General features: G+C 47.0%; 1 protein-coding gene across 1 annotated transcript in view; it reads left to right on the top strand.

Moving 5' to 3' along the window:
• The window catches only part of MTOR (mechanistic target of rapamycin kinase), a 126228-nt gene that overhangs the window by 97344 nt on the left and 2897 nt on the right, over positions 1-25987 (top strand). Inside the window, 22 exon segments of the mRNA XM_036841417.1 lie at positions 2407-2532; positions 2623-2754; positions 6342-6457; positions 7317-7434; positions 10115-10360; positions 11026-11126; positions 11821-11917; positions 12502-12600; positions 12899-13021; positions 13217-13399; positions 13823-13957; positions 14177-14351; positions 15680-15815; positions 16436-16583; positions 17216-17338; positions 18570-18652; positions 19869-19941; positions 20887-20961; positions 21352-21487; positions 22153-22218; positions 24474-24554; positions 24828-24908. Of these exon segments, the coding sequence (XP_036697312.1) occupies positions 2407-2532; positions 2623-2754; positions 6342-6457; positions 7317-7434; positions 10115-10360; positions 11026-11126; positions 11821-11917; positions 12502-12600; positions 12899-13021; positions 13217-13399; positions 13823-13957; positions 14177-14351; positions 15680-15815; positions 16436-16583; positions 17216-17338; positions 18570-18652; positions 19869-19941; positions 20887-20961; positions 21352-21487; positions 22153-22218; positions 24474-24554; positions 24828-24908 (2653 nt within the window).

The raw sequence follows: 25987 nt of genomic DNA, 5'->3' as shown, positions 1-25987 counted from the left end.
CTGGAGAGCTTTTAAAAATCTGGATACCCAGACCACTTCCCAGACCAAATAAACAAAATTTCTGGGGATAGACCCAGGATCAGTATCTTTTCAGCCTTCCCAGATAATTCCAGGATGTGACTGACGCTGAGAACCACTGCTCTAAATCCACTTGCTGGCCATCTGCATCCAGCCCTTTAAGTGCGGTGGCCTGATGTGTTCATTTACTAACCTCCGCCGTTTACGGTTCCTCAGGTCATAGTCATCCCATACGCTCTGTGCAGACTTTTTCCCACCGAAGTTTCCCCTCATTGAGAAACTTTTCCAGGTCCTCCATCAGTATTTTCGTTGCACATTCTGATCATTTTAGCTTGAGGAGCTGTCAGTTCCAGATCTGGGAGTCAGGAGTCTTCAGTGTCCTTGGAAAGGACAGGTCTCCCATTCCTTGAGTAGGGAGGAGGAGGAGGAGTTTGTCGGCAAAGCCTTCACTGCTCCAGAAGCCACTTGTCCCCCTGCTTGTCATAGTCAACCTTCCTCGATTTTAAGCTGTTTCCTCTTGACCCAATCCACACTTAATTCCAAATTCTGTCCCCAGACAAGTTGAGGTTTGTGCTTCCAACTTTTCAGTAGGCTGTGGCAGGGCCTTTCGACTCCAAGTTGCATTCCTGTCCACAAAGTTCCGGGCACATTCCACTGGAAAGGAAAAGAGCGGGGCAAAGGATTGCCTATGAATACAGTCGTTTATGCTCTGAAATGAGCACATGCAGTTCTTTCACATGTTTTATTAGCAATTATGAAGTGCCCAGTGAATGTTTTGATGGAAAATTGTCCATTGAACCCCAGAAAGGAATTCCACAAAGCCAGAATTTCCCACTTGACTTGTACACACCCTGGTGTTTTTAAGTGCCTGTAATGAGGTGAAGAGTTTCCAAATCAGAGATCTGATGAATCTTCTGCCATTCTAACAAGTGGGCAAAATAGAGACTTGGAAGCGGGGTAGATTAAATGAGTCTCAGAGAGGAGGGACCCGTGTTTGACTTTACTGTGTCCAAGATACCATCATCATCTTAGGCCTTCATGACTTCCCTACCTTAAGACAGGAAGATGCTTTTTGGTTTCCAGGGGCCAAGTGATTTCAGCATCTGGGAGAAACTAGCAGATGATGAGAAGTCACCAAAACAGTCACTCAGTGTACTTTTTTCTGTTTTTCTAACTTTCCAAATTACTGTTGTTACACATAACAGGACAGAAAATTATGGTCCAAGGCCTAAAAATACAGCGTTAACTTTGTGGTAGGAATTTGGCTCTTGTGGATGGCTTGCTGTCAGAACACTCAACCAACTGCCTAGGCTGGAAGAGTGCCGTTTTGCGATCAATTAAACTGAACTCCCCAGCCACTGGCTCCCGCGGGGCAGTTTGAGAGGTCAACCTTACTTGCGTTGGGTCTCTTCTTGCCTTGGGTTCTTTATTCAGGCTCAGATTTTGTCCTGTCATGTTTAAAAGCCTGCAACCATTGTCACTAGACTTTTAGAGTTACCTCCATGGAGGACAGCTCGTTGTTTGGTTTCATGGAACTCTCTGATGAAGTGATAGATCTCAGAAACCCATCTCCCCTGGTGTTAGTCTCTGAATCTGACTTATTCTCAGGAAGGTGGAGGAGGAGAGGCTCGCTCTATTCTCAACAGTCTTTTGATATCAAATTAGCTTAGCCCCTTTGATAATGATTAATTCACTTTGTTTCTTCTTAATTTTAAAGAATTTATATGTGTGAATGAATGAGTCCCTTTCCCTTCTATGTGCAGTTTTTGATCCGAGACGAATAAAAATGTAGAGGAAAGACAAGGTCAAGATCTGAGTGCAAGTTTAGGCTCTGATAACTTCAGAAATATAAACACCACCAGCTTTCAAACAACATCAATTGAAAATTTAATTATTTCAATTTTTTTTACACTTAATTAGTTTTTAAAATTTTGAATGATACATTTTTAATTTAATTTCTTTGTCAGTGATAGGCATCTTCAACCAGAGAGACTGAAGCAAAAAATTAAAGCTAAAAATATATTATTTACAATTCAGAAAAGAAATTTAAATAATTTAGTTCATTTAAGCCTCACCATGGCCCCATGAAGTTGGTACCATTTTTATCCCATTTTACAGATCAGTCACAGAGAGGTTAAGTAATTTGTCCAAAGTCACATAGGTAGTACAGTGGACAGGCCAGGATTCAGGTTCCAGAGTCCTTGCTGTACTGCTTCTCGAATTTTGAGAAGTTCCTGAGGGGTGTTTCACTCACAGTACCCTTCACTTGAGAAAGATGAGATTATAAAAATGAATCTCTTTTTTGTTTCGGGGTGGGTTTCGCTGTTGCTGGTGAGGGGTTAAGTTATAGCAGAGCACGTGTCTCATCCTCGCTTCTGGACGTTTCAGGGCTGCCAGCGTATTGTGGAGGACTGGCAGAAAATCCTCATGGTGCGGTCGCTAGTGGTCAGCCCTCACGAGGACATGAGGACCTGGCTCAAGTATGCAAGCCTGTGTGGCAAGAGTGGCAGGCTGGTGAGTGTCCCCACCGTGTGGGTAGGGCGGGAGTCTGAGGGGGTGCTCCTGGCCCAGTTCTGTGTATAACCCCAACCTCTTGTTTTGAAGGCTCTTGCTCATAAAACCTTAGTGCTGCTCCTGGGAGTTGATCCATCTCGGCAACTTGACCACCCTCTGCCAACAGTTCACCCCCAGGTGACCTACGCCTACATGAAAAATATGTGGAAGAGCGCTCGCAAGGTCTGTGCCGCAATCCCGCAGGAGACCACATTTCTCCAGAATGCTCGCCTAATCTGCTTCTCACTGCCTCCTCCAGGCCCTAAAGGAAACAGCGTCCAAACCACCATGCCAGGGAGTTCACTCCTGCCAGGAGGCTATTTGGCTTGATTTCAAAAAGTGAATCATATTCGAGGAGATGCACATATACCATTGATCAAACCAACGAGTGCAGTCACAGTTCTATTTATTAGCAGCTAGAATGTGCTAAAACATAGAAAAAATTTCTGGGTTGTGTTGTTTTTCCCCCTAAGAGAACTACCCAAAAAAGCAGCATGTTTGTGAAAACACAGACTGAAACTTTCGTAAGACCAACTTGGTTTTTCAGACTTCTTGTCTCCTCTTCTGTCATCAGTTTGGGATTCAAAAGCAGCAACACCCAGAGTGTGATGCTGAAACCAGTGGGGAAAGTCACCTTGAAGCCAATATAGAATTCCTCTGACTTTATTTACAGACAGGTCCTTGGGAAATAGATGTGGCTTCTTTTTTGTTTTTATTTTTTAAAACAATCTCCCTGGACGATGGTGACGATTAACAAAAAGTAGGCCCTGGAGGCAAAATCAGCACCTGCTTTGGCTCCCCCATCGTCGTCCTTATGAAACAGAGGAGGGAGTCCCAGCTCTCCTCTCCCTGTTGTTGTCCCCACAGTGTCCCTGAGATGAGAAAGGAATGCAGAGCAGCCACTGGAGCTGTGGCTGTGGAAGATGTGATAAAATAGCAGTGGAGTCTTGGCTGAAGGCTTACTTGGGAGATCCCTGGACTGTGTCAGAAGCTGATTTCTTTTGTGGGTGCTGGATTCTGTGACTCTGAATGCCACCCAGAGTGGGAGCCACAGCCCTGCACCACACACTGGGTCTTTGATTGGTGCATACTTCAGATATCACGGCCCAAGTGTCCTTCTCCAAATGTGCAGTTTGGGGTTTTTTCTTTTGTTGTTGTTTGAGAGGGGGTTGTTTAGTTTAGTCTCTGTGAGCCTCCCAGGCCAGAGCACTTCTGATTCAAAGCCTGACCTTCCTCCAGGCAAATGAGAAAAACAGAAGGTGCTGGATCTGAATACAGTCTGGTTTCCTTCCTATATGTAGCCTCCAAGTCTTTGAATGTCTTGCCGAAGGCAGGCGGAAGGAGTGTTTTGGCTAATATTTCAACCAAGGAGTGGCTTCTTTCAACATAGGAGCACAGCCCAACTTCTCCACAGATTATGGCCTTTTCTTAGGAACCCAGATTCTGGAGGGAGACCATAAAACCACATGGATTAAAGATTTAGAAATCTATTTAAAATTAGGTGCTTGAACTTCAAGCCCGGAGCTAGAGATGCCACATCTTCGTAAGAGTTCAGGAGCTACTCCAGGAAAGCTGACTACTTAATAATAACTGTGCTGTTGAGCAGGTCGCTTTCCTTCTCTGAGCGCTGTGCTCTTCCTCCATAAGTAAGGGCTGTGCCCTCTGCTTTGCCTGAGGCGGACGGAAATGGGGAGAAGCAGATCCCGTTCTGCAGGAAGGCATCAGGCAGTAGGCGTATGCCCACTGCTTTTCTAGACAAGACAGTTCACGGAATCTGGAGACAGGCTGGTTCCTTCTGTGAAATTTCACTAAGCCGAGAACATAGTTCTTGCCCACAAACCACGCAGGCAGTCAAGGGCCAGAATAGTCTGCCCAGCTTACACTCTGGGCCTGAGAGAGACCCCTTCCTCCAAGCAAGCGGTCCATCATCTGTAAGAGAGAAAGAATCACTGTTCCCCCTCCTCACTTCCTGGGGATGGAGAAAAGAAGGAGTTTTTAGTAGAACATTTTCAATTCCTTGGAAATAAGTTGCCTCCATGCCACAGAGTAGAAAGATACTAGAGTCTCCCATGCTGGGTAAACTGACTAAACCTAACATTGGGCTTCAAATCCAAACTAATACCCAGCCTTCCCAGTTTTGGCAGTTTTTGTTTTGTTCTTGTGGAGTCTCCCGAAGAGAATTTAAACTCTCTCTGGACAGTCAGTGACACGTAACCTGTGGGCTCTGAAAAGCACCTGGCATCCGAGTTCCTAGTTCAGTTCTTACCTGCTTGATGTACACACTGACCACCCTGAGTTATCTTCCACCTTTTTCATGAGGGATCATTTAAGGACTCCCTCCCAATTCTTTTTTCTCTTCCTAATCAGATTTAAGTCTAGCCAGTGTAGTTCCCATAGAAGAAAAAGTAAAGGAACACTTATCACTTCCCAGGTGGGAGAGGCTAATATAGCTCATTTTTCAAAGCCACTGGTGAGGAGTGGAACTCTGAAGGCAGATGTCTGAGGGAGACAGGTGTCTTGGTAACTGTTAGAACATCTCTGTGTCTGCCTTGCCCTCATGCGTGGATTAGCTGCCTGATAAATCGTTGTCACGTCATTCTGCCTCTGGGTTAAGCCCTCTCGATGCCAATTAATTAATTCCTTATATATTAAAAGTATCTGAGGTTGGTCCTGGCCCCCAAGCCAGGGAGTTTCAATTTTCCTTCAGGGCCACCATTACTGACATGTTTCTATTCAAAAAAAGAAAAAGAAAAAGACTCTTACGTGATTCACAGTAAGGAGATCATTCTGACATTTATTTGAAGTGTTGGGTTTTTTTCTCTCCTTTTCTGTAGCAAAGAACACATATTCTCTTTTTCACATTTATCACGATGCTGGTACGTGTGGGCATGGCAGGCTTATACAAATGGCTTGTAGCTGACTCTCAGATCTCTGACTCTGTCTCTGCTCTTCCCTAGTTCCGCTATCTGCTACTAACCCACATGGCTTCTGCTCACTTCGTATAAAATCACGTAGTGTAAAGAGATGTGACCGCTGGAGGACGCTCTGCAGATTTTGCTCCTAAGCCACCCTATTCAACTAAATGTTTGCTTGGCTAGTGTCCCCCCCATGCCACTTGGATGTATGAGGGGCCTCACCCCATCTCTGTTCTATTTGGGTACTGAGGGTTCTGTCAGATTTTTTAAAATATTTTATTGAAATACAGTTGATTTACAATGTTGTATTTCTGCTGTACAGCAAAGTGATTCAGTTATACATATATATACATTCTTTTTCATATTCTTTTCCATTATGGTTTATCACGGGATCTGTCACATTTTTTTAAACTGTAATTTTTGCTATGCTAGTGTCCAGGGTACCACAGTGTTTTAAACACATGCTAAAGTTTTACTAGCCTGAAACAATTCCCCATAAGCCTGATTTCCCCCAGGGCAGTATATTGATAGTGAAGTAAGCAGTGGTTTGAGATTACTTCATATGAATTGTTTTTTGGGGTAGTCAGGCGAGTAGTTTTTCTAAGGCTTACTAGACTTTTAATTACAGTTGGCCAAGAAGAGCTAAGACTTGAGTTGAAAAAATATGAATCTTCTTGAAAAGCCCAGCCATCTCTCAGCATCACACCCCGGTCCTCCATCCTACGGGGTCCTCACCCCGTGTTCTAGGGTGTTCCGTCGGGAGAGGGTTGGCCCAGGTGCCTGTGAACAGCGGTTCCTGTCCCCTGAGGTTGGGCCCCATGCCGAGTGGCTCCCTGTGCCTTTGTCCCGCCGCAGATCGATGCCTTCCAGCACATGCAGCACTTTGTTCAGACCATGCAGCAGCAAGCCCAGCACGCCATCGCCAGCGAGGACCAGCAGCACAAGCAGGAGCTGCACAAGCTTATGGCCCGGTGAGCGCCCCGCGGCCCGGCCCGTCGCGCCGGCCCGGCCCCGCCGGCAGCCTCTGCTGCCAGGGCCGTGTTCAGGGCTCCCGGGGCAGCCGCTTGCCGACGTCTCCCTCACCTCTTCCAGTAGGGGTCCCAGGCAGCCATGGAATCACGCCAGTCCAAAACCTCTGCCACTTACTTTCCCAGGATCCAGCAGCCCAGGAGCACCTGCGTGCTGTTCTCCTGGTGTCTGGCTTTCGAGTTTGATATGCTGCTACTGCCAGATATGCTGCTAATTTGATGTGTGACTTTAGATAAGTTACTTAACCTCTCTGTGCCTCGGTTTCCTCGTGATGTGCAAAGGGGATAGTGAGAGTGCCTTTTTCCTAGGGTGGAATAAAATGGTGTGAGGATTAATGGAAAGAATACATCAAGCCTTCAGCACAGAACCTGGAATAGCGTAGCAATCAGTTAAACGTTAGCTGTTAATTTTATCATATCAAAAATGGAGGAGAAGGAAAAAGTAAGGGAGCAGCCGTATAGCAATCAAAAGAAAAATTGCTCTCAGCAGCTACCACCCACCGTAATGAATTTGGGGGAGGTAGGTCCATTCAGACCTCCGTGTGCCAGGTACCTGGTTTATGCTAGCATTGAAAGACAGAGGGCAAGAAGAAGAGACCATCCCTTAAAAGAATTGATCCCCAAAGCCCGTCTTTTTCCTTCCACGTGGCTTAAGAATTCTGACGGTTCCCTCATGTTGCTTCCTGAGAGGAGGAATAAATATCAGGGAGGCTTTTGTGCTCCCACGACGTAACTCATTGTTCTCCTTGGAAGGGCTCTTCTGAGGAGGGAGCAACCTGGGGGCTTGTTTCTCTGTTTTCAGATGTTTCCTGAAACTTGGGGAGTGGCAGCTGAACCTGCAGGGCATCAACGAGAGCACGATCCCCAAAGTCCTGCAGTATTATAGCGCCGCCACGGAGCACGACCGCAGCTGGTACAAGGTAACCAGAGACGGGCACCTCCCGCTGCCTCCTCCAGACGCCTGCCTGTGCACCCCAGTGGCTCATGCTTTACAGCAAGGCCTTGGTGGCCTGGTCTGATACCGCGAATTGGCTTCTTTGAGTGCTGGGAGCCAGTTTGTTAGAGGCCCTTTCCACGTCTAATTGATAGATTCTTTGACTTGAAAAAGATTTATTATACCGTGAGTGTGTGCGTGGCTCTGGGGATGCTGTTGTCTTACAGACTCTTAGCGGCTTGTTTTCCTAGAGCATCTGGACACATGGTTAGTCTCTGGAACTTTTATCTTCCCTTGGGTCATCTGTTCCTTCCCAGCTTCTTTCTGATTCCCATCCCTTTCTGCTCCTCATCTAAGAACTGAACTTTCTGTTTTTATTGGAAAGCTCTGGGTAACATCCTGTTATATCATAGGAAATTTTTCAAGAAGATAAACAGAATTAGAAAATGTATAAAAGAATGTGATTGACTGGGAGAGGACTGAGTCTTGGGCGTATACGTCTTTGGTGAGAGCACACATTCTCATGTTTTTCTCTCTTCTCTGAGGGGCCTCCTGGTAAGAGCTACGTGGTGTGGCAGGTGTCCTCCATTTCTCTCCGGTGTCTCCTTAACCGGCTGATAGTGTGAATTAATCCCTCTGGGATCCAAACCTGCATCTGGAGACCACAGAAACATCTACGACGAAATTCTTATGCTGCTTTCAGCATGCTTCAGTCTGATCTGAAAAATGCTCATTTTGTGAAAGCAGCAGTAGTTATTCTCTCTAGGACAGCTTCAGTCTGAGGCTGGAAGAATATGTCCAGTGAACCCTTGGTTAGTTGGAACCTTACTAATTAGAACTGTGTCCTAACCAGATTACTTTTCTTCATTCAGCTTTTCAGAAAGAAACAAATCACAAGTAAAAAACTGGCTCCGGGACTTTTAGTTTTAGTTTTTTCCTAGCATGGGCCCTTTTGGGTCTATACTGTCTTCTACCATCAGTGGTGTATGTTAGTCCCACGTGCGTGCAGAACTCTTTCTGTCTTGTTCAGCGGGACCCCCAGCTCATAGTACATATATAAGAGGTATTTGTCGAATAAACAAAAGTATGGGAAAACTGAACCTGGGTCATTGTAGGATTCTTATTCATCAAATAGAGGTTGATTATGATCAATCTACTCTGCTTAGCTGGGGAAATGGACACTTCCATGTTAAAGAAAGGTTTTTAGCAAGGGATGCAAAGGAATTTACTGATTATCCAGAAAGTCCAACTATGAGTGGATTTTTTTTTTTGTTTTGGCTGTGATGGGTCTTTGTTGCTGCACGCAGGCTTTCTCTAGTTGCAGTGAGCGGGGGCCACTCTTCATTGCGGTGCGCGGACTTCTCATTGCAGTGGCTTCTCTTGTTGCGGAGCACGGGCTCTAGAGCGCAGGCTCAGTAGCTGTGGCTCGTGGGCTCAGTAGTTGTGGCTCGCGGGCTCAGTAGTTGTGGCGCACGGGCTTAGCTGCTCCGCGGCATGTGGGATCTTCCTGGACCAGGGCTCGAACCCGTGTCCCCTGCACTGGCAGAGGATTCTTAACCACTGCACCACCGGGGAAGCCCAATAAGTGGATTATTTAATATCCTCCTATCACTGCAAACTTACCAGGTCCCAAATCAAACTCTCCCTCATGCTCTGTACACCAGGCAGTGCTATTCCATAGCGTCACTGCAGCTCAAAGCCTCTGAGGTGTGAATGGTTAGCACCAGAGGCTTCTTCTGGCAAGCAGTCGCTGAGCACTGGCTCTCTGACAGGCCCCAAGCCAGGTGCGAGGGACGAACGATGACCAAGAGTCACCCTCCGTGGTGGTCCTGTGCTCTCAGGGTGTCCCCTTCCCCACTGTCCTCTGGCCTGGTTAAGACCTTCACCCGCACCCCCTGAACCTGTGCCGTCTTAAATAATCTGTTTGATATCTGCTGCCAAAGGAATGTTTGAAGCCCAGCTTTTAACTCAGCTTTAAAAACTCCATTTCCTACAGACTGAGATGGGACGTCCGTGGTCTCACATGCCAGCCGCTCCGTGGTCTGAGCCTGCCGCTCTGCTGGGCTCCCCCTCACTGCTCTCCTGCGTGTGCCCTAAGCTTCAGTCACATCTGTCTGCTTGTTTCCTGTGAACTGTGCCGTGCTTGCCCAGCCTGCATCTCTGTCCCTGTTCCTCCTCTGCCAGGACGCCCTCCCTGCCGCCCTCTTGTGCCGTCCTTGCCCATCTAAGGCTGCTCAAGACCCACCCCAGTCTCTCCTCTGTGACGCCTTGCCCGCCCGTCCCTGGCGTTCCCGTTGTCTGTCTCTCGTTGCCCCGGTCGTGTTCTGCCTGTCTTTAGGTTTTTGGGTGACCTACCCTACTAGATTAACAGGTCCCTGAGGTAAGGCCCATAGCTTATTCCTCCTCATGTGCCCCCACCCCGCCCACGGCACTCATCACAGCCCCCGATACAGCAGATGCACCACAAAATGAATGAATTTAGTAAAATGCCCCATTCCCCAGTGTTCCTTGAGGTGAGGATTTGCTCTACTGACCACTGAGAAGAAAGGGCGGCCCGCACTCTTCCTCAGCTGTGGCCTCACGCCCCTCAAGGCCCTTGGTGCCTGAGCTTCCTGCCCCTGCTGATGTCACAGCCCCGATGTCTGTCCTCTCGTCCCCGCCCCCAGGCCTGGCACGCGTGGGCTGTGATGAACTTCGAGGCTGTGCTCCACTACAAACATCAGAACCAAGCCCGCGATGAGAAGAAGAAACTGCGTCACGCCAGCGGGGCCAACATCACCAACGTGGCCACTGCCGCCACCACGGCGGCCACGGCCACTGCCACCAGCACCGAGGGTAGTAACAGCGAGAGCGAGGCTGAGAGCACTGAGAACAGCCCTACCCCATCTCCTCTGCAGAAGAAGGTCACTGAGGTACCCTTCCTTCCTCCCCCCATCGCGGACTGGCCCAGGCGCCAGGCGCTCTGAGGGATGGAGGCTGATAGCAGCCCGAGGCCCTGCTCTGAAGCTCTGGTGGAAGCCAGAAAACATGGTTTGCCGTCGGCATTGTTTGAGACAGTACTTTTGTTTATATATTTGGGTTTGGGGAACTGACGTAGCCCCTGTGCTGAAGAATGAGGTCCTCGTCATGCTTCCCATGTGACTGAGCTCATCTCCTTATGCTCTGCACCGGTGTGAAGGCAGCCTGCACATCTTTGGGCCCACTCTGAGCACAGAGCCCGGCAGAGTCCATCCCCTGTCTCTTTCTCTCCCCTTCCACCTCCCCTGAGGCTGTCGGTTCAGGGCCTGGAGCAGCTGACCAGCCCAGAGATCAGCATGTTCAGGGCCTTAGCCCCACCTCCTCTGCCACCCTGTTCAGGAAGCCACTGTTAGCCCAAGATAGTAACAGTTACGGCACCATTTTCATTACTGAGTGCTTGCTCTGTGCCAGGTGCTGATCTAAAGGCTTTCTGTGTATTAGCTGATTTAATCCTCATAACCACTCTTTGAAGTGGATACTATTTAGTATGCTGTTATGCCCATTTTACAGGTGAGAAGGCTGAGGCAAGAGTGTCACTAACATACGTGTGTTCCAACAGGATTTGTCCAAAACCCTCTTGATGTACACCGTCCCTGCTGTCCAGGGCTTCTTCCGATCCATCTCTTTGTCACGAGGCAACAACCTCCAGGACACGCTCAGGTATCAGGGAAAGGAAGGGAAGCCCTGGTGGGCCATGTGGATGGCAGGTCACAGAAGTCACACATAAAGTCCTCTTTCCCTACCCACCCCGATGAGCACGTCCCAGAGTCGCAGCTGACCAGGCCCCACCTGTGCGGGTGAAATCTGCAAAGAGGAGGGAGCAGTGGCCCAAGGACTGCCCGTGTGTGGCTTGTTACGTAGGAAGAAGAAACCCAGCTGTTTCTCACAATATCGCTGAAATTCCTTCAGCTTTTGGAGGCAACTCTGAGAGGCCTAAACAAATGGCACAGGCCAGCCAGTCCAGAGGCTCTAGGTGACCAGCCCTCCTGCGTTTGGGGGTCTCCACCGGCTACGTGCCAGGTTTCCAAGTTGCTGCTGTGCTACAGGCGACTCTTTCTGCACATGCAAAGCTTATGCATGGGCTCGTCTATTAGAGTTATGAGCTGATGCCATGGTGACCCCTCTGTTGTTACCTGGAATGAAATAATCATTCACTTGGAATGATCTTCCTGTGTTTGGCCGAGCACCGCTGGCCCTCCCCACCCACCCACCCCCAAGCAGTCCCAAGACCAAACACATTGGAGAGCCACTGATCTGGAATTCTGCCAGTTCTCTTCCCAAGAGTCTTGAAGATGAAAAAACAGACAAAAGCTGGTAAATTAAATTTTCTATGACTTTCATTTTTCTTTTCCAGAGTCCTCACCTTATGGTTTGATTATGGTCACTGGCCAGATGTAAACGAAGCCTTAGTGGAAGGGGTGAAAGCGATCCAGATTGACACTTGGTTACAGGTGAGGACACTTGGTTACAGGTGAGGGTACTTGGTTACAAGTGAGGACACTTGGTTACAGGTGAGGACACTTGGTTATAGGTGAGGCTGCTTGGTTACAGGTGATGACACTTGGTTACAGGTGAGGCTACTTGGTTATAGGTGAGGACAGTTGGTCATGGGTAAGGGTACTTGGTTACAGGAGAGGGTACTTGGTTACAGGTGAGGGTACTTGGTTACAGGTAGGGATACTTGGTTACAGGTGAGGTACTTGGTTACAGGTGAGGACACTTGGTTACAGGAGAGGACACTTGGCTACGGATGGGGATGGGTCAGATCTTGCTCCTCGTCTGTCTCCTCTTAGAATCATACACTGTAGAGAGTAGCAAGGAAGCATGTGCTGTACAGTGGTGAGGAAGTAGGGATCGACCCCAAGGTCAAGACTCCATATTTTCTTCAGTTCCTTTTAGAGAACTGAAGAGAATGAACCATTTCCAAGCCCAACAGCATCTACCAAACAAGTCATAAGAGCTGTTCGTGGCTCAGAAGAATAACTGGAGTTGTTTCCACATCTCATGCTGCACACTGTGTCTTTCTGAATATCAGGTTATACCTCAGCTCATTGCGAGAATTGATACGCCGAGGCCCTTGGTGGGACGTCTCATTCACCAGCTTCTCACAGACATTGGTCGGTACCACCCCCAGGTACGTGGAGACCCGGGGCAGTTTCTCGTCTAACTGCTGACCTTCTGATTTGGTGGTCAGCCTTTCCTAAAGCTGCTCCAGAGATACAAGTGCAACTGGGAGCTAAGCGTCCTGTCCTGCCCCCGGGAGGGCCTGCCCAGCTGGCAGGCTCTGGGACCCAGGGGCCTTCCGGGAAAGAAAGAACCCCCGCCAAGATGGTATAGCCCCTGCCTGGTAGACTCAGACGAGTGTCGGTATCATATTCTTGTCATCCTCCTTTCACACGAGTTTGCAAACGTTCCTTCTGTATTTGCTTCAGGCCCTCATCTACCCGCTGACGGTGGCTTCTAAGTCTACCACCACGGCCCGTCACAATGCGGCCAACAAGATTCTGAAGAACATGTGCGAGCACAGTAACACCTTGGTGCAACAGGCCATGATGGTGAGTCAGGGCCGGGGCGGATTTCACGGCCTCTGGTCACCGAGCAAAGGTCTTGAGTGGGATTTTCTTTCTTCCTCATGACAGGGCTGCGTACTCCCTCTGGCTGCCAGAAAGAGTACCTTCTGTTTCTCCGAGACAGGCCTTCCTGAGCTTAGCTTATCCTTGGTGCTTCCCTCCTTTCCCTTTCTGATCCAGGTGAGTGAGGAGCTGATCCGAGTGGCCATTCTGTGGCATGAGATGTGGCACGAAGGCCTGGAAGAGGCATCTCGCTTGTACTTTGGGGAGAGGAACGTGAAAGGCATGTTCGAGGTGCTGGAGCCGCTGCATGCTATGATGGAGCGGGGACCCCAGACTCTGAAGGAAACATCCTTTAACCAGGTATGGGATGAAAAAGTGTCAACTGGCGGGACTCCAGAGGCTTTTGCAGACGCCTTTCCCTCTAACCTCTTTACTGACTTGAAGAAAATGTATTCTGATGGAGGGAAGTCATAGGATATAAAACACCAGAAATTTATTTGTCACTAAGTTACAAGAACCCTCCCGAAACTTTAATTGGAAAACTATGGGATTCCTCACGAGGCCATCTCGTCTCTCTTCCAAACTTACTTTACCTGAGAAGCCATCCTGAGGTTGGGACTTTGGGGCTGGAACACTGCCGAGCTTCCCGGCTGAGCGATCCAGGCCAGTGCCTTCTGGCCAGGGTGCGCTCCCGAGGAGTTCTGCTGTCTGCTTGGGGACTCAGCCCCGTGGCTTAGTCAACACAAATGACAACTTGCAGATTTCCCCTGCATTCCCTCTCAGGCGTATGGTCGAGATTTAATGGAGGCCCAGGAGTGGTGCAGGAAGTACATGAAATCAGGGAATGTCAAGGACCTCACCCAAGCCTGGGACCTCTATTACCACGTGTTCAGACGAATCTCAAAGCAGCTGCCTCAGGTAGGATCTTGAGGCTCCAGCAGGGTTAACAGTCATTATAGTCCTTTCTGTTTTATTGTCTGTGAACAGTCTAACACTAACCCCCCAGCACCTGGTTCCACGTCTACCTGCAGACTTTGGGACAAGTCATCGCTATTGGCAACCCATTGAAAAATACTTAAATGGCATTTAAATTCCTCCCTGAGGCAGAAAACTAAACCCTGTGGTAATTATTCACAGCTCACATCCTTAGAGCTGCAATATGTGTCCCCAAAACTTCTGATGTGCCGGGACCTGGAATTGGCTGTGCCAGGAACATACGACCCCAACCAGCCGATCATTCGCATTCAGTCCATTGCACCATCTCTACAAGTCATCACATCCAAGCAGAGGCCCCGGAAGCTGACGCTTATGGGTAAGGACCGTCGTGCGGACCTGAGACTCGGGTAAGGACCCAAGTCTCCCTCCCACCCTGGCGGACCCCTCCCCCTCCTGAAACGACTGCTTGCTGTCCACACGACTAATCTTTCTCCCGTTCATTGAGAGCCTTCATTGAGAGCCGAGTAGGGAAAAGTGGGTTTCTCCTTACTGCCTCCTCCCTGGGGCCCCTCGTTGATTCATACAGCTGTGCTTACTTAAGTGAAGCGTAACACTCCCGCCCGCCCCCGGAACAGGTGGAAGGGAGCTGTGGAGGATGGGTGGGTGGGCAGCTGTCAGGGAGCTGATGAGGCAAGAAGGAGGCCCCGGATGCAAGCACGGCAGGTGAGAGGCCACGTCGAAGGAAGGGCACCGGGCTTGAGTGTCCTTGTTTACTCTCACGTTCTCTCTTTGTGGGAAATGCCGTGTAAAGTGAACAGACTGAAGTAGCAGTCAGCCCTAACAGTGAGGTTTGTTACCTAGCGGGGCGGTTTCGGGAGGCCTGGGTGCTCTGCTGGCACTCTCGGCTCGCCTGCCTTTAACAGCGCTCGTGTTTTTTAAACGGTGATTATTCACCGGCAGCAGCGAATGGTGGTCCACGGGTTATTGTCTGTCCGTGGGCTGGCCTTTTCTAATACTAAAACACGTGTTGGTCAGCTTTCAGCAGCGTCTAATTAAAGAGACTTTACCGAAGGACTGTTTTCAGAGGTGTGGCTGAGTTAAGAGAGCCGGTAGTGTGAAGTTAGTGCTCACCCCCAGCCTCCAGCCTGAAGAGGGCACAGAGCCCGGCAAGGGCTGTAACCTGGAAGGAGAGGCCGTCCCCTAGAAGCCGTGGCTCAGACAGTGGGAGGGAGCTATTTCCAGAACCGTAGCCTGGCCAGTTGTCAGGGGCAAGGACCCTGACCTCTCCCTCTTCCCACCCTCTGGCCTCCTGCCGCTGCCCCCATTGGCCAGGCACACAGGGGAGCCCAGGGGATGTGGTCTCTAGGGGTCAGGCTTCTCAGGTCAGAGCAGGACAGAGAAGGACAGAAAGTGGGTTGGGGAGGGGACATGTAGAGTGACCATCTTTGTGCAGACTTGTTCCTGGCCCTCAAAGACAGAGTTTTTTAAAAATTTTACTTACGTTGATTTGAACAACATCTCATTGGGGGACCATTAACCGGAGGGCCATTCTTTTCATCCGTCCTAGGGAGTGTTTCTTGTGTTTGTAGGGACAGTATGACTGGGTAAGTTATGTGTCCACAGACTTGTGACTGCAGTGGTGGCCCACCAGCCAGTGGGACTGAGACCCTCTGATCCTCGCTGACTGCTCCCCCATTCTTACAGGCAGGCAACGGGCACGAGTTGTCTTCCTCCTGAAGGGCCATGAAGATCTGCGGCAGGACGAGCGAGTGATGCAGCTCTTCGGCCTGGTCAACACCCTTCTGGCCAATGACCCAACATCTCTTCGGAAAAACCTCAGGTATTCAGGATGCCGTGAAAATGGCACTGATTTGAGAAATCTTCTAGTTATTTCTTAACATCTCTCCAGGTAGTCATGTACCTTTGCCAAATAAATAATTACATACCTGACAGGAAGTCATCAATAGCCAAGGTGTCAAAGAGAAAAATTCTCCAGGGTTTTAGAGTATTCTCATGGGAAATGTGTTTGATAACCTCCAGAGGATTCAGAAAGGAACACTTTGTGGCCTTTAGACTGGAGATTCCACAAATTCAATGTGTTCTACCCTTACAGAATGACAGCCCTGCTGAGCGCTTCCTGTCCTCAGTCTTCTCTTACTCCTCTTTCTGTTAAGAACGTAGATATTAAGTGGGGAGGTTATTTTAGGCTTAGAAATAATCACAGGATTGTTCCCCCAAAGGAGTGAGTTTGTTAGACAGCTTGGGAAGGCTGATGGTGCCTTCACACCATCAGCCCCCTGACTCTGTGTGATGCTTTATCCTTCACACAACGTCCCTCATCACACACCCCACAATAGCCGTGTGCCGGCAGGTTCATTAAAACCAGTTTGCATGTGCCGTGAGTGGATCAAAGTTCTACTCTGTTTTCTGCTCAATGACCCTGCTTCCCGTGGGTTTTAGCATCCAGAGATATGCTGTCATTCCCTTATCAACCAATTCGGGCCTCATTGGCTGGGTCCCCCACTGTGACACGCTGCACGCCCTCATCCGGGACTACAGGGAGAAAAAGAAGATCCTTCTCAACATCGAGCATCGCATCATGCTGCGGGTACGTGATGAGTCTGCCAGGCCCAACCCTTTAATGTCTCGGAGGCAAAACTCACAAGTCAGGGAATCTGTACAAAGCTGCTTTTCTCGTTCTCCTATACGTGTCCATCACTGAAAAATCTATTTGAGGGAATTAGCTGTTGATGAAGGATTAATGATGTGAGTCCTAAAGCAGATAACCTTCTCTAAGAAACAGAAGGACCCTAAAGCCCAGAAATTAGGTTTCCATCACCCTCCGTGAGACTGGACAGCATTATTTATCAGGCAACATGTATCTACTGAATACTAATAATGTATACAGAGCACTGACTGGCCACATGGGGAAATAATGCTTAGTAGGTGTGTGAGCGAGGAGAACGAGAATCGTTTGTTACCCAAAACCTTGAACCTTCCAGTGTTCTCGTTCATACCGGTAGGCTGGTACTGAGGCAAGGCCCGTTTTACCCTTACGCCCTGGCACTTCCTGTGGTCATTGGGTTAGAGTGGCCACTGCTTTTCCTTGTTTCCCTTCTCCTGTTGGCGGTGGTGGGGAAATCAGAACCCAGCCCTGCCTGGCCGCAGAGCCGCGTTTCTTCCTGGGTGTGAGCTGCCTGTCGCCGGCCGCTCCCTCACAACCCTTGTGTCCTGGTGCAGATGGCTCCGGACTACGACCACCTGACTCTGATGCAGAAGGTTGAGGTGTTTGAGCACGCCGTCAACAACACGGCTGGGGACGACCTGGCCAAGCTGCTGTGGCTGAAGAGCCCCAGCTCTGAGGTACGGCAGCCCCCCACCCCCCCAACTCATGCCGCTGCTTTTGGTGCACCCCCTCTGGTCAGGAATGGTTTTCTTGTTTGTTCCTGTGCACCTGGTGGACGAGTCTCTGTAATGATTAGCTGTGGACGATGGGCAGTCTTTGAGAGCAGAAATTGAATGGGCGAGCCACGCAGTCTAGCAGTAGTTAGTAGTTTCAAGTTTCAACCATTGCTTTACGATAGTATTTTATTAAGGCTGATAAATCTTTTTCGTATGTATTATAAATTTCCTATTTATTTGGTTTTTCAATTTTGTTAACAGTATGTTTCTCGGTTTGAAATTTTTGTTTTGTTTTGGTTTTGATGTGCATTTTTAAATGTTAGAAGTTAATAGATTTTTAATCCTTTTCTTTAAAGTCTACCTTTGGCTTTATATTTAGAAAGTCTCCTCCTCAAGATTACATATCTTTTCTTGTACTAATTATAAGATTTGTGATGTGATATGATACTGCTGTATGATAAATAGAAAAGGTGTTAAGAGAGTAAATTACATAAGTTCTTATCACAAGGAAAAAAAAACAAAGATTTGTGTTTACATTTAAATCCTTAACCCAAGTTGGAATTTAAAGTTAGGGCATAAATTTTATTTTTTTAAGATGATTAAGCAATATTTTAGTATTACCAAATCATCCATCCTTTCACCACTGTTTAAAAGAGTCAATTTTTATTATATACTAAATTCTTATATGCCTTTGGATTTCTTTCTAGAATTTCTATTTCATTGATCTTTCTGCCTGTTTCTCCTCAAGTATCCCACTGTTAATACAAGTCTCTTCTCATTGGCTATTTACATATAATTTTTTTCCAGATAAATTTTGGGATCATTTTGTCAAGGTCCCCCAAAAACGTGCCAAAGAATTTTTATTGAAATTACATAAAGTGTATTAAATAATCTGGGAGGATATTACATCTTTTCAATCTTAAGTGGATATCCTTAAATGGGTATTTTCATTTACTCAAGTCTTTATATTTCTAAGCAAAGTTTAATTTATTTATTCATCTAAGTTCTGTACATTTCTAATTAAGTTTATTCTGAGCATAGTTTATCTTTGTAATTATGAACGTGATTTTGGTTCCCTTATATGTTCTAACTGGTTATTGATGGACGATAAGCAAACAACTGACTGGGGTATAATTATGTTGAAACAAGTTAGTTTCCAGAGCCTTGGTTCACGTGTGCTCCTGTGTTCTAGGTGTGGTTTGATCGAAGAACCAATTACACCCGCTCTTTAGCGGTCATGTCCATGGTTGGGTATATTTTGGGCCTGGGCGATAGGTGAGTGAATTTGTTTCTTTGAGTCTTGTTTCTTGAATGGCTTCATTTTGTAGCCATTGTAGTTTTCTTGAATGGCTTCATTTTGTCTTCAGTGAGATTTATGACCATTTGGTAAATATTTGTATTTTGTACTTTAGGCGCTTTTTGGGGCATCAACCTTAGTCCCCTATTTATTGTCCATGCCAACAGAACAACACATCAAACTAAAGAGAAGAAAAACCATAGTTCAAGGGTACTACTTTCTCCATAGGTTGGTTTAATGTATTAAAACCCGTATTAAATCCAGTTGATTTTATTGATTCAATAAACATTTATCAATCACCACCATGCTAAGATAAATAATTCTATTTCCTTAATTGAAACCAACCAAAGTAGATCCTTCTGATATTCCTACATAATAAATTTCATCCTAGTGTACTGACTGAAAAAGTAGTTTAGCAATGTTCAGAAATTCAAAACAAAAAAAACCAAAAAAAACTAGTATTCCAACGTCTACTGTTCTTCTCCTGAGATCATGTTTCATGCAATTATTTGAGAGTGAAAAAAATTTTATCACACAGAAATAATAAATTCCTGTTTTTAAAAAACTCAGAGGGACTTCCCTGGTGGTCCACTGCTTAAGACTCCATGCTCCCAATGCAGGGGGCATGGTTCAATCCGTGGTCAGGGAACTAAGATCCAAAAAAAAAAAACTTAGTAAAACACCTGTTGAATTGGCTCAGGGGCTCAGGGAGATGAGACCCTATGATAGGTGCCAAGTAGCGAAGATAGAGCCTTGTCACTCTGAGATGCCAGCGCTGCCAGAAACCATTTATTCTGTGACCAAAGACCTTGGGAAAGCAAATTGTCTCGGTATCATGGGGCAACTTGTGATTCACACAGATAAATTCTCATTTGAGCCCTAGGGCAGGGGTCGGCAAACTTTTTCTGTAAAGGGCCAGATAATAAATATTTTAGGCTTCGCTGGCCATACGATCTCCGTCACAACTACTCATCTCTGCTGCTGTAGCATAAAAGCAGCCTGAAACAATATATAAACAAATGAGTGTGGCTGTGTTCCGGTAAAACTTTACTTACAAAAGTTGGATGGGTGCTGCTAGATTTTGCCTGAGTGCTGTAGTTTGCCAGCCCCTGGCCTAGAGTCTCACAGACTTGGGGATTTGTTCATCTGTGCTGCTCTCTTGACCTCCCCCGGTCTCTCTTCTGTTTCTCAAAGACACCCATCCAACCTGATGCTGGACCGGCTGAGCGGGAAGATCCTGCACATTGACTTTGGGGACTGCTTTGAGGTGAACACGCGTTCCAGAACACCACGTAACCTCACCTTCCCGGATGACCACTTTCTACCCCCCTCCAACCATTTAGGCAAACTTAAGCCCAAAATGCAGTATCCTCACCCCTGCCTCTCCTACCAAAGTGACAGAAAATCAATCTAACAAATGAAATCCATGCTCTTTGATACTTGCCATAATTGGACTCAGAAAAGGTGGGTGGGGGGCACAGTTCACAACCCTCCTTTGTTTGTTTTTTTCTTTTCGGCCGCTCCACGCGGCATGTGGGATCTTGGTTCGCCGACCAGGGAATCAAACCCACGCCCCCTGCATTGGAAGCGTGGAATCTTAACCACTGGACCACCAGGGAAGTCCTTTTTAATTTTTTTTTTAAGTTTCTTTTTTTTTTTTTTTTTGGATGTGGACCATTTTTAAAGTCTTTGTTGAATTTGTTACAATATTGCTTCTGGGTTTTTTTTTTTTTTATGTTTTGATTTTTTGGCCGCAAGGCATGTGGGATTTAGTTCCCTACCAGGGATCAAACCCGTACCCCCTGCACTGGAAAGCGAAGTCTTAGCCACTTAGCCAGGAAGTCCCCACACACCCTCTTTAAGTGGAGGAATCCCTTATCCTCGACGTGGCCTGCTGGTCAAAGGCCTGGGCATGATGCACACTTGTCTTTTTCTTTTTTTCTCTCTTTTTCTCCCTCTCTCTTTCCTCTCCCTCTCTCTCCCCACCCTCCCTCTCCCCCTCTCTCCCTCTCCCCCACCCTCTCTTTTTTATTTTTAGTTGTCTATTCGATCCCAGTGACAAGACCCGTCACTAAACTCAAGCTGCTTCCTTTCTGTGCTCTAACTGAAGTCGGTGCTGGTGATGCAAAGGAAAGCCACCTGCCTGCCCCTGGCTTCAGCTGAGGAAAACAGTCTAACCAGTGGACTTGGTTTTTCCCTTTATTATCCTTAGGTTGCTATGACCAGAGAGAAATTCCCAGAGAAGATTCCATTTAGACTAACAAGAATGTTGACCAATGCTATGGAGGTGAGTGGATATTGGTAACGAGCTGATTTGAAGTGGGACCAATACAGTTCCAACCCTCTCTGAGGACAGACTTCCTTCCTTGTTGGATCTCCAGTTCCCCAAATGCCCAGGTTATTCTGTAGTCGTTTCCTGGTATTTTCCATTGTGTTAGAAATGATCAGTCTTTGAAAGTCTTACCAACCTTTGCTCCAGACCTTGTTTCATATGAATCACAGTCCTGACCTGACCCTTTGCTCTGAAGACATTCCCAGCCTGGCCCATCAGTCACGGGCTAAGTCGTCTTCCTGCGTGGAGGTGACACGCCCTCTTGACTGCCTGACTTGCGGTTGTAAGGCCTTCAGGGGCCAGTGTCAGTGACCTCTGTGGTGAATGGCTCTGGCCCGCCTGCAGGTCACGGGCCTGGATGGCAACTACAGAATCACATGCCACACGGTGATGGAAGTGCTTCGGGAGCACAAGGACAGCGTCATGGCCGTGCTGGAAGCCTTCGTCTACGACCCCTTGCTGAACTGGAGGCTGATGGACAGTGAGTCTTAGCAAGTGCCCGGGAACTGGGGTCCGCGCCCTCCCAGAGTGGGGGCGTCTGGCGCGTTCCACTTCACGGTCCCGTCCCCCTTCAAGCGCGGGGCCCAGGACACATTACTAGGCTGCTGCATTACATTTTCACAAAGCAGCTCTGGTGGCTGGAAATGAATTTCAAGTGTTTTTATTAACTAAGACAGAAAACTCCAGTCATCAGTTTAGATACTAACTGAAACCTTTTTCAGGATAAATTAAGTGCTCTCATGATTTTTGTTTAGGTTTCATGTTAAGTAGCAGATGGAATTTTGACAGGAGATGCAAGCAGTTGTGGTATCTCAGCAATATCTCAGTCTATTCTTTTTTCCTACCTCCTTAGAAGGTGTTTACTAATAAGAGGCGTCTTTTCCACTGTGCTTGTCATACTTTCACCTTGTTGTCTGGTTTACATAGTCTGAATCCAGCTCAACCATATAAAGTGTCCCTCAGGATGGGATACCTGTGCTAACATCTACCCGTTTTCTCCCGAGCAGTACGTCTTTGGTTCTCTCTTAGGGGTTATAGCTTTTGGGAAAATTATATTTTTATGATTATAAGAAAATATATCAATCAAGTTTTTTTCAAGTCAAAGTTTGAAGCACTTTTTAATCCTCCCTTTATTTCTTTCCCTAGCAAATACCAAAGGCAACAAGCGATCACGAACGAGGACAGATTCCTACTCTGCTGGCCAGTCAGTAGGTGGGCGCATCCCCTGAAGGGTTGCAGATTCTGTCCTTTTCTGTCCATAGTGTTTCTAGAAGAGGGTGAGCTTTGTCACTGCCTTTAGGAAGCATGACTTAAAGTAGTAAGCACCTAACGTGTGTTTTATTTAATGCCTCTCAGGAAGGAGTGGGTAGCTAAAGCTCAGAAATTTTGATCAAACTATCCAATCTTAATCTGTCTGTAAAAACATAATTAAAAGTATGTCTGAATATTAGCCTGTATTTAGCCTGCCCTTTAATGGTGCCTGGGTTGTGATAATTACTAGCTATAATACCTTAATCCTAAAGCTTTGTTAATAGCTCAGAAATAGGAAGATGGAAGCAGCAGAAATGTACTCACACTGCTGCCTGAGGAGCTGGGAAACCACATGAAACATTGTTTCCAAGAATGTGGTCCACAGAACAGGGTTCCAAGAAGATAATGTCCTTCCAAGAGCCAGAACAGGGTCAGCGTATTAAATGCTCTGAGACATCTCAAAGTAAAGCTGTTTAACTTTGTTTACCCTTGCCCTTTGCTCCCTACCCTCAGCCCAACCCTTTGACCCCCACATCTAACAACATCCTACACAGTCATCCTTTGGGAAGTACTGTCAGGGTGTATAACAGTAAAATATTCTCTACAAATACTTACGGAACATTTGCAACTAGTTACTTAGCTAAGCCAAATAGTGTTTAGAGGTGCAAAAAGAATGTGAGATACTGAGAATGCCCTGAAGAAGCACACAATCCCATTATGGAATTGACCAGAGTATATATGAAAAAATAAAGAGAACAGTGCACTGCACAGGTACCACATGATTTGGTTGGTAACAGAGGGATGGTGGGCCTTAGAAAGGAGATACCACTCTGAACTGCAGTGGTTTAGGGAGATCGTGGGCTGGTGGAATTTAAGCTGAGCCTTACTGGATGTATGGAATCTGGATGTGTAGAAAGGAAGAGAGTGTTCTCGGCAGGAAATTGGGATCCTGGATTGGTATCATCTATGAATAGCTTGGACTCTACACTGCATACCGTAAATACCTGAATCACCCACGGTGTCTGGGGGGCCTCATACAGATGACTGGCCTCACCCAAATTACATGATACTTACTGGTTTAACTCTCAGGGTCCACCTCCTTAATACATTATTGCAGAGGGGAATTAGGACAGCCTGTTCTGGTGGCACTAGGTGCTGGTGGACCTGGTTGTTTTTATGTGGCTTAAAAGTTAAGTTCCAGGGACTTCCCTGGTGGCACAGTGGTTAAGAATCCGCCTGCCAATGCAGGGGACACGGATTCAAGCCCTGGTCCGGGAAGATCCCACATGCCGCGGAGCAACTAAGCCCGTGCACTACAACTACCGAGCCTGTGCTCTAGAGCCCGTGAGCCACAACTGCTGAGCCCGCGTGCCCCAACTACTGAAGCCCGCACGCTTCTCAACAAGAGAAGCCACTGCAGTGAGAAGCCCGTGCACCGCAACAAAGAGTAGCCCCCGCTCGCCGCAACTAGAGAAAGCCTGCATGCAGCAACGAAGACCCAACACAGCCATAAATAAATAAATAAATAAATTTATTTTTTTTAAAAAATGAAGTTCCAGGGACTCATTAATAAAAGTATTATTATTACTAGCTTCAGTTTGAAGGCCTGTGATGTCCAAGGACAATGTGTAAATAACTTCATAGTTTTGATTCTAGACTGCTCTCCTGAAGGCCACAATCATTGGAGGGTGACCCTAAAGCTTGTGGACTTTTTCTCCCCAGAATTGATGTATAAATTCCTCCAAGGAATAACATTCCAGTCATGTGTGTGACCCATTGAAAACTGGTTTTCTTTATGTCATTACCAGTTTTTGTCCAACCAAATTTTGTTACCAGATCTTTGACTCGTGATCCTATTCTGTATGTCAGAACATTTTATTAATGCTGTATGTTTGCAAATTCATGCTTTGCAGATTTTAAAACTTTTTTTTTTTGGCTGCGCCATGCAGCTTGTGGGATCTCAGGTCCCTGACCAGGGACTGAACCCGGGCCACAGCAGTGAAGGCGCCGAATCCTAAACACTAGACCACCCAGGAACTCACTAAGAACTTTTAAATACATAAAGAGTAACATAACACTTCTTCTGTCCTTTCCCCTCTGAGATAGGTAGGGCAGGTGTTAAAGGGAATATAGTACATGAAGAATTAGAGCTAATACCTTGAAACAGTGGCTTCTTGGTGTTTGAATTTTCTGCTAACTGATTTTTTTCCTCCTAGAAATTTTGGATGGTGTGGAACTTGGGGAACCAGCCCATAAGAAAACGGGGACCACAGTGCCAGAATCTATTCATTCTTTCAGTAAGTCCAACCTCTGAGGAATTGCACCAGTGACTAGCTCATTAAGAAAATAGCAGCTGTGTGCACCATGATGAGGGTCAGTAAGAGGAAGCAACAAAACTGCCTTTGAGCAGAAAAGATCCTGTGAATTTCTCATTATATTCTGAGGACAAAGATAGACCAAGAAGAATTACTCAACATTTACAAAGTGAATATTTGAGAAAAACAGGGGCATCCATTGAACCTGTTGTGATGATCCAATCTTACTGTTATTTCTACTTTTGTATATTCCAGTTGGAGACGGTTTGGTGAAACCAGAGGCCCTAAATAAGAAAGCTATTCAAATTATTAACAGAGTTCGAGATAAGCTCACTGGTGAGTGTGTGTATGTGTTTACTTGAAAGGGACATAAAATCTCCTTTAGTGGGTGGTTGGCCCAGTTTCCAGTGGTGTTGGTGCCTAAACTTTGACCCTATGCCGCTAACTGGAGTGTCTCTGAGGCCATCAGTTAAGGACCCTCTCTGATTCTCTAATGACCAATAAACTTTAAGTAATGCTGTTAACCTTGTTTTAACAGTGAAGTTTAACAGTAAAGTTCTGTTGGGTCCAGAGTCAGCCAAATTCAGGAAAAACTTTTTTTATTATTATGGCTTGATATTAGAGCAAATGTGACCACTTGATTCATTGCCCATCTGTACTCAGGTAGCTGTTATGGAGTGGAGAACATGGAAGGGGAGAAACACATACTTTTGAACAGGAGACATGTCACATTAACCAGATGGTGTGACTTGGGGGTGGGAGGCGGGGAAGCCAAAGACCCCTCAGAAGGCAGTGAGGATGAACTGAGACCTGGGAGGCCCAGCACTGAGCATAGGGCCTGGCACATAAGCTTTGTCATCAAGGCACATTGGTTTATTGAGCACCCACAAGTGCTAGATGCTGAAGAAACGGTGTTGGTAAAAACAGGCAGCTTCCCTGCCTTCGTGGGGCTTAGAATCTAAAGAGGAATACTGTTGTGGGTGGAAGAGAGAGACTGGGGTTATGATGCCAATAACAGGGAATTTAAGTTCAGGAGTTCAGGACAAGCTTTCCTCAGCAAACTACCCATGAGCTTAAAATCTGAAAGAGGAGTTGATTAGGGCAGATTGTTCCAGGTAAAGGAAACAGCGTGTGCAAAGGCCCTGGGGTAGGAGGGAGTATAGCAAGAAAAAAGGTCCGAAAGCCTGCCGGTCTTAACTGCCCCAGAGAAAGGTGGGAGGAGCACAGTGCAAAATGTTTTGACTCTGGGTAGGCCAGGGCCAGATCATACAGGACCTTATATTTTTATCCTATGTCTTATGGGCAGTGGGAAACCACTGAAAGGTTTTAAGGGGTTGGAGGGCCTGGGCAGGTTTGCATTGTGAAGTCCTGCCTGCTCTGGCTACGGGAGGAGCAGGGGCTAAGGGGAGGAAGCA

Source organism: Balaenoptera musculus, chromosome 1 (genome assembly GCF_009873245.2).
Source record: "Balaenoptera musculus isolate JJ_BM4_2016_0621 chromosome 1, mBalMus1.pri.v3, whole genome shotgun sequence".
Lineage (NCBI taxonomy): Eukaryota > Metazoa > Chordata > Mammalia > Artiodactyla > Balaenopteridae > Balaenoptera > Balaenoptera musculus.
Note: the sequence above shows the minus strand (reverse complement) of the source record. Positions and strands in the feature narration are given on the sequence as shown.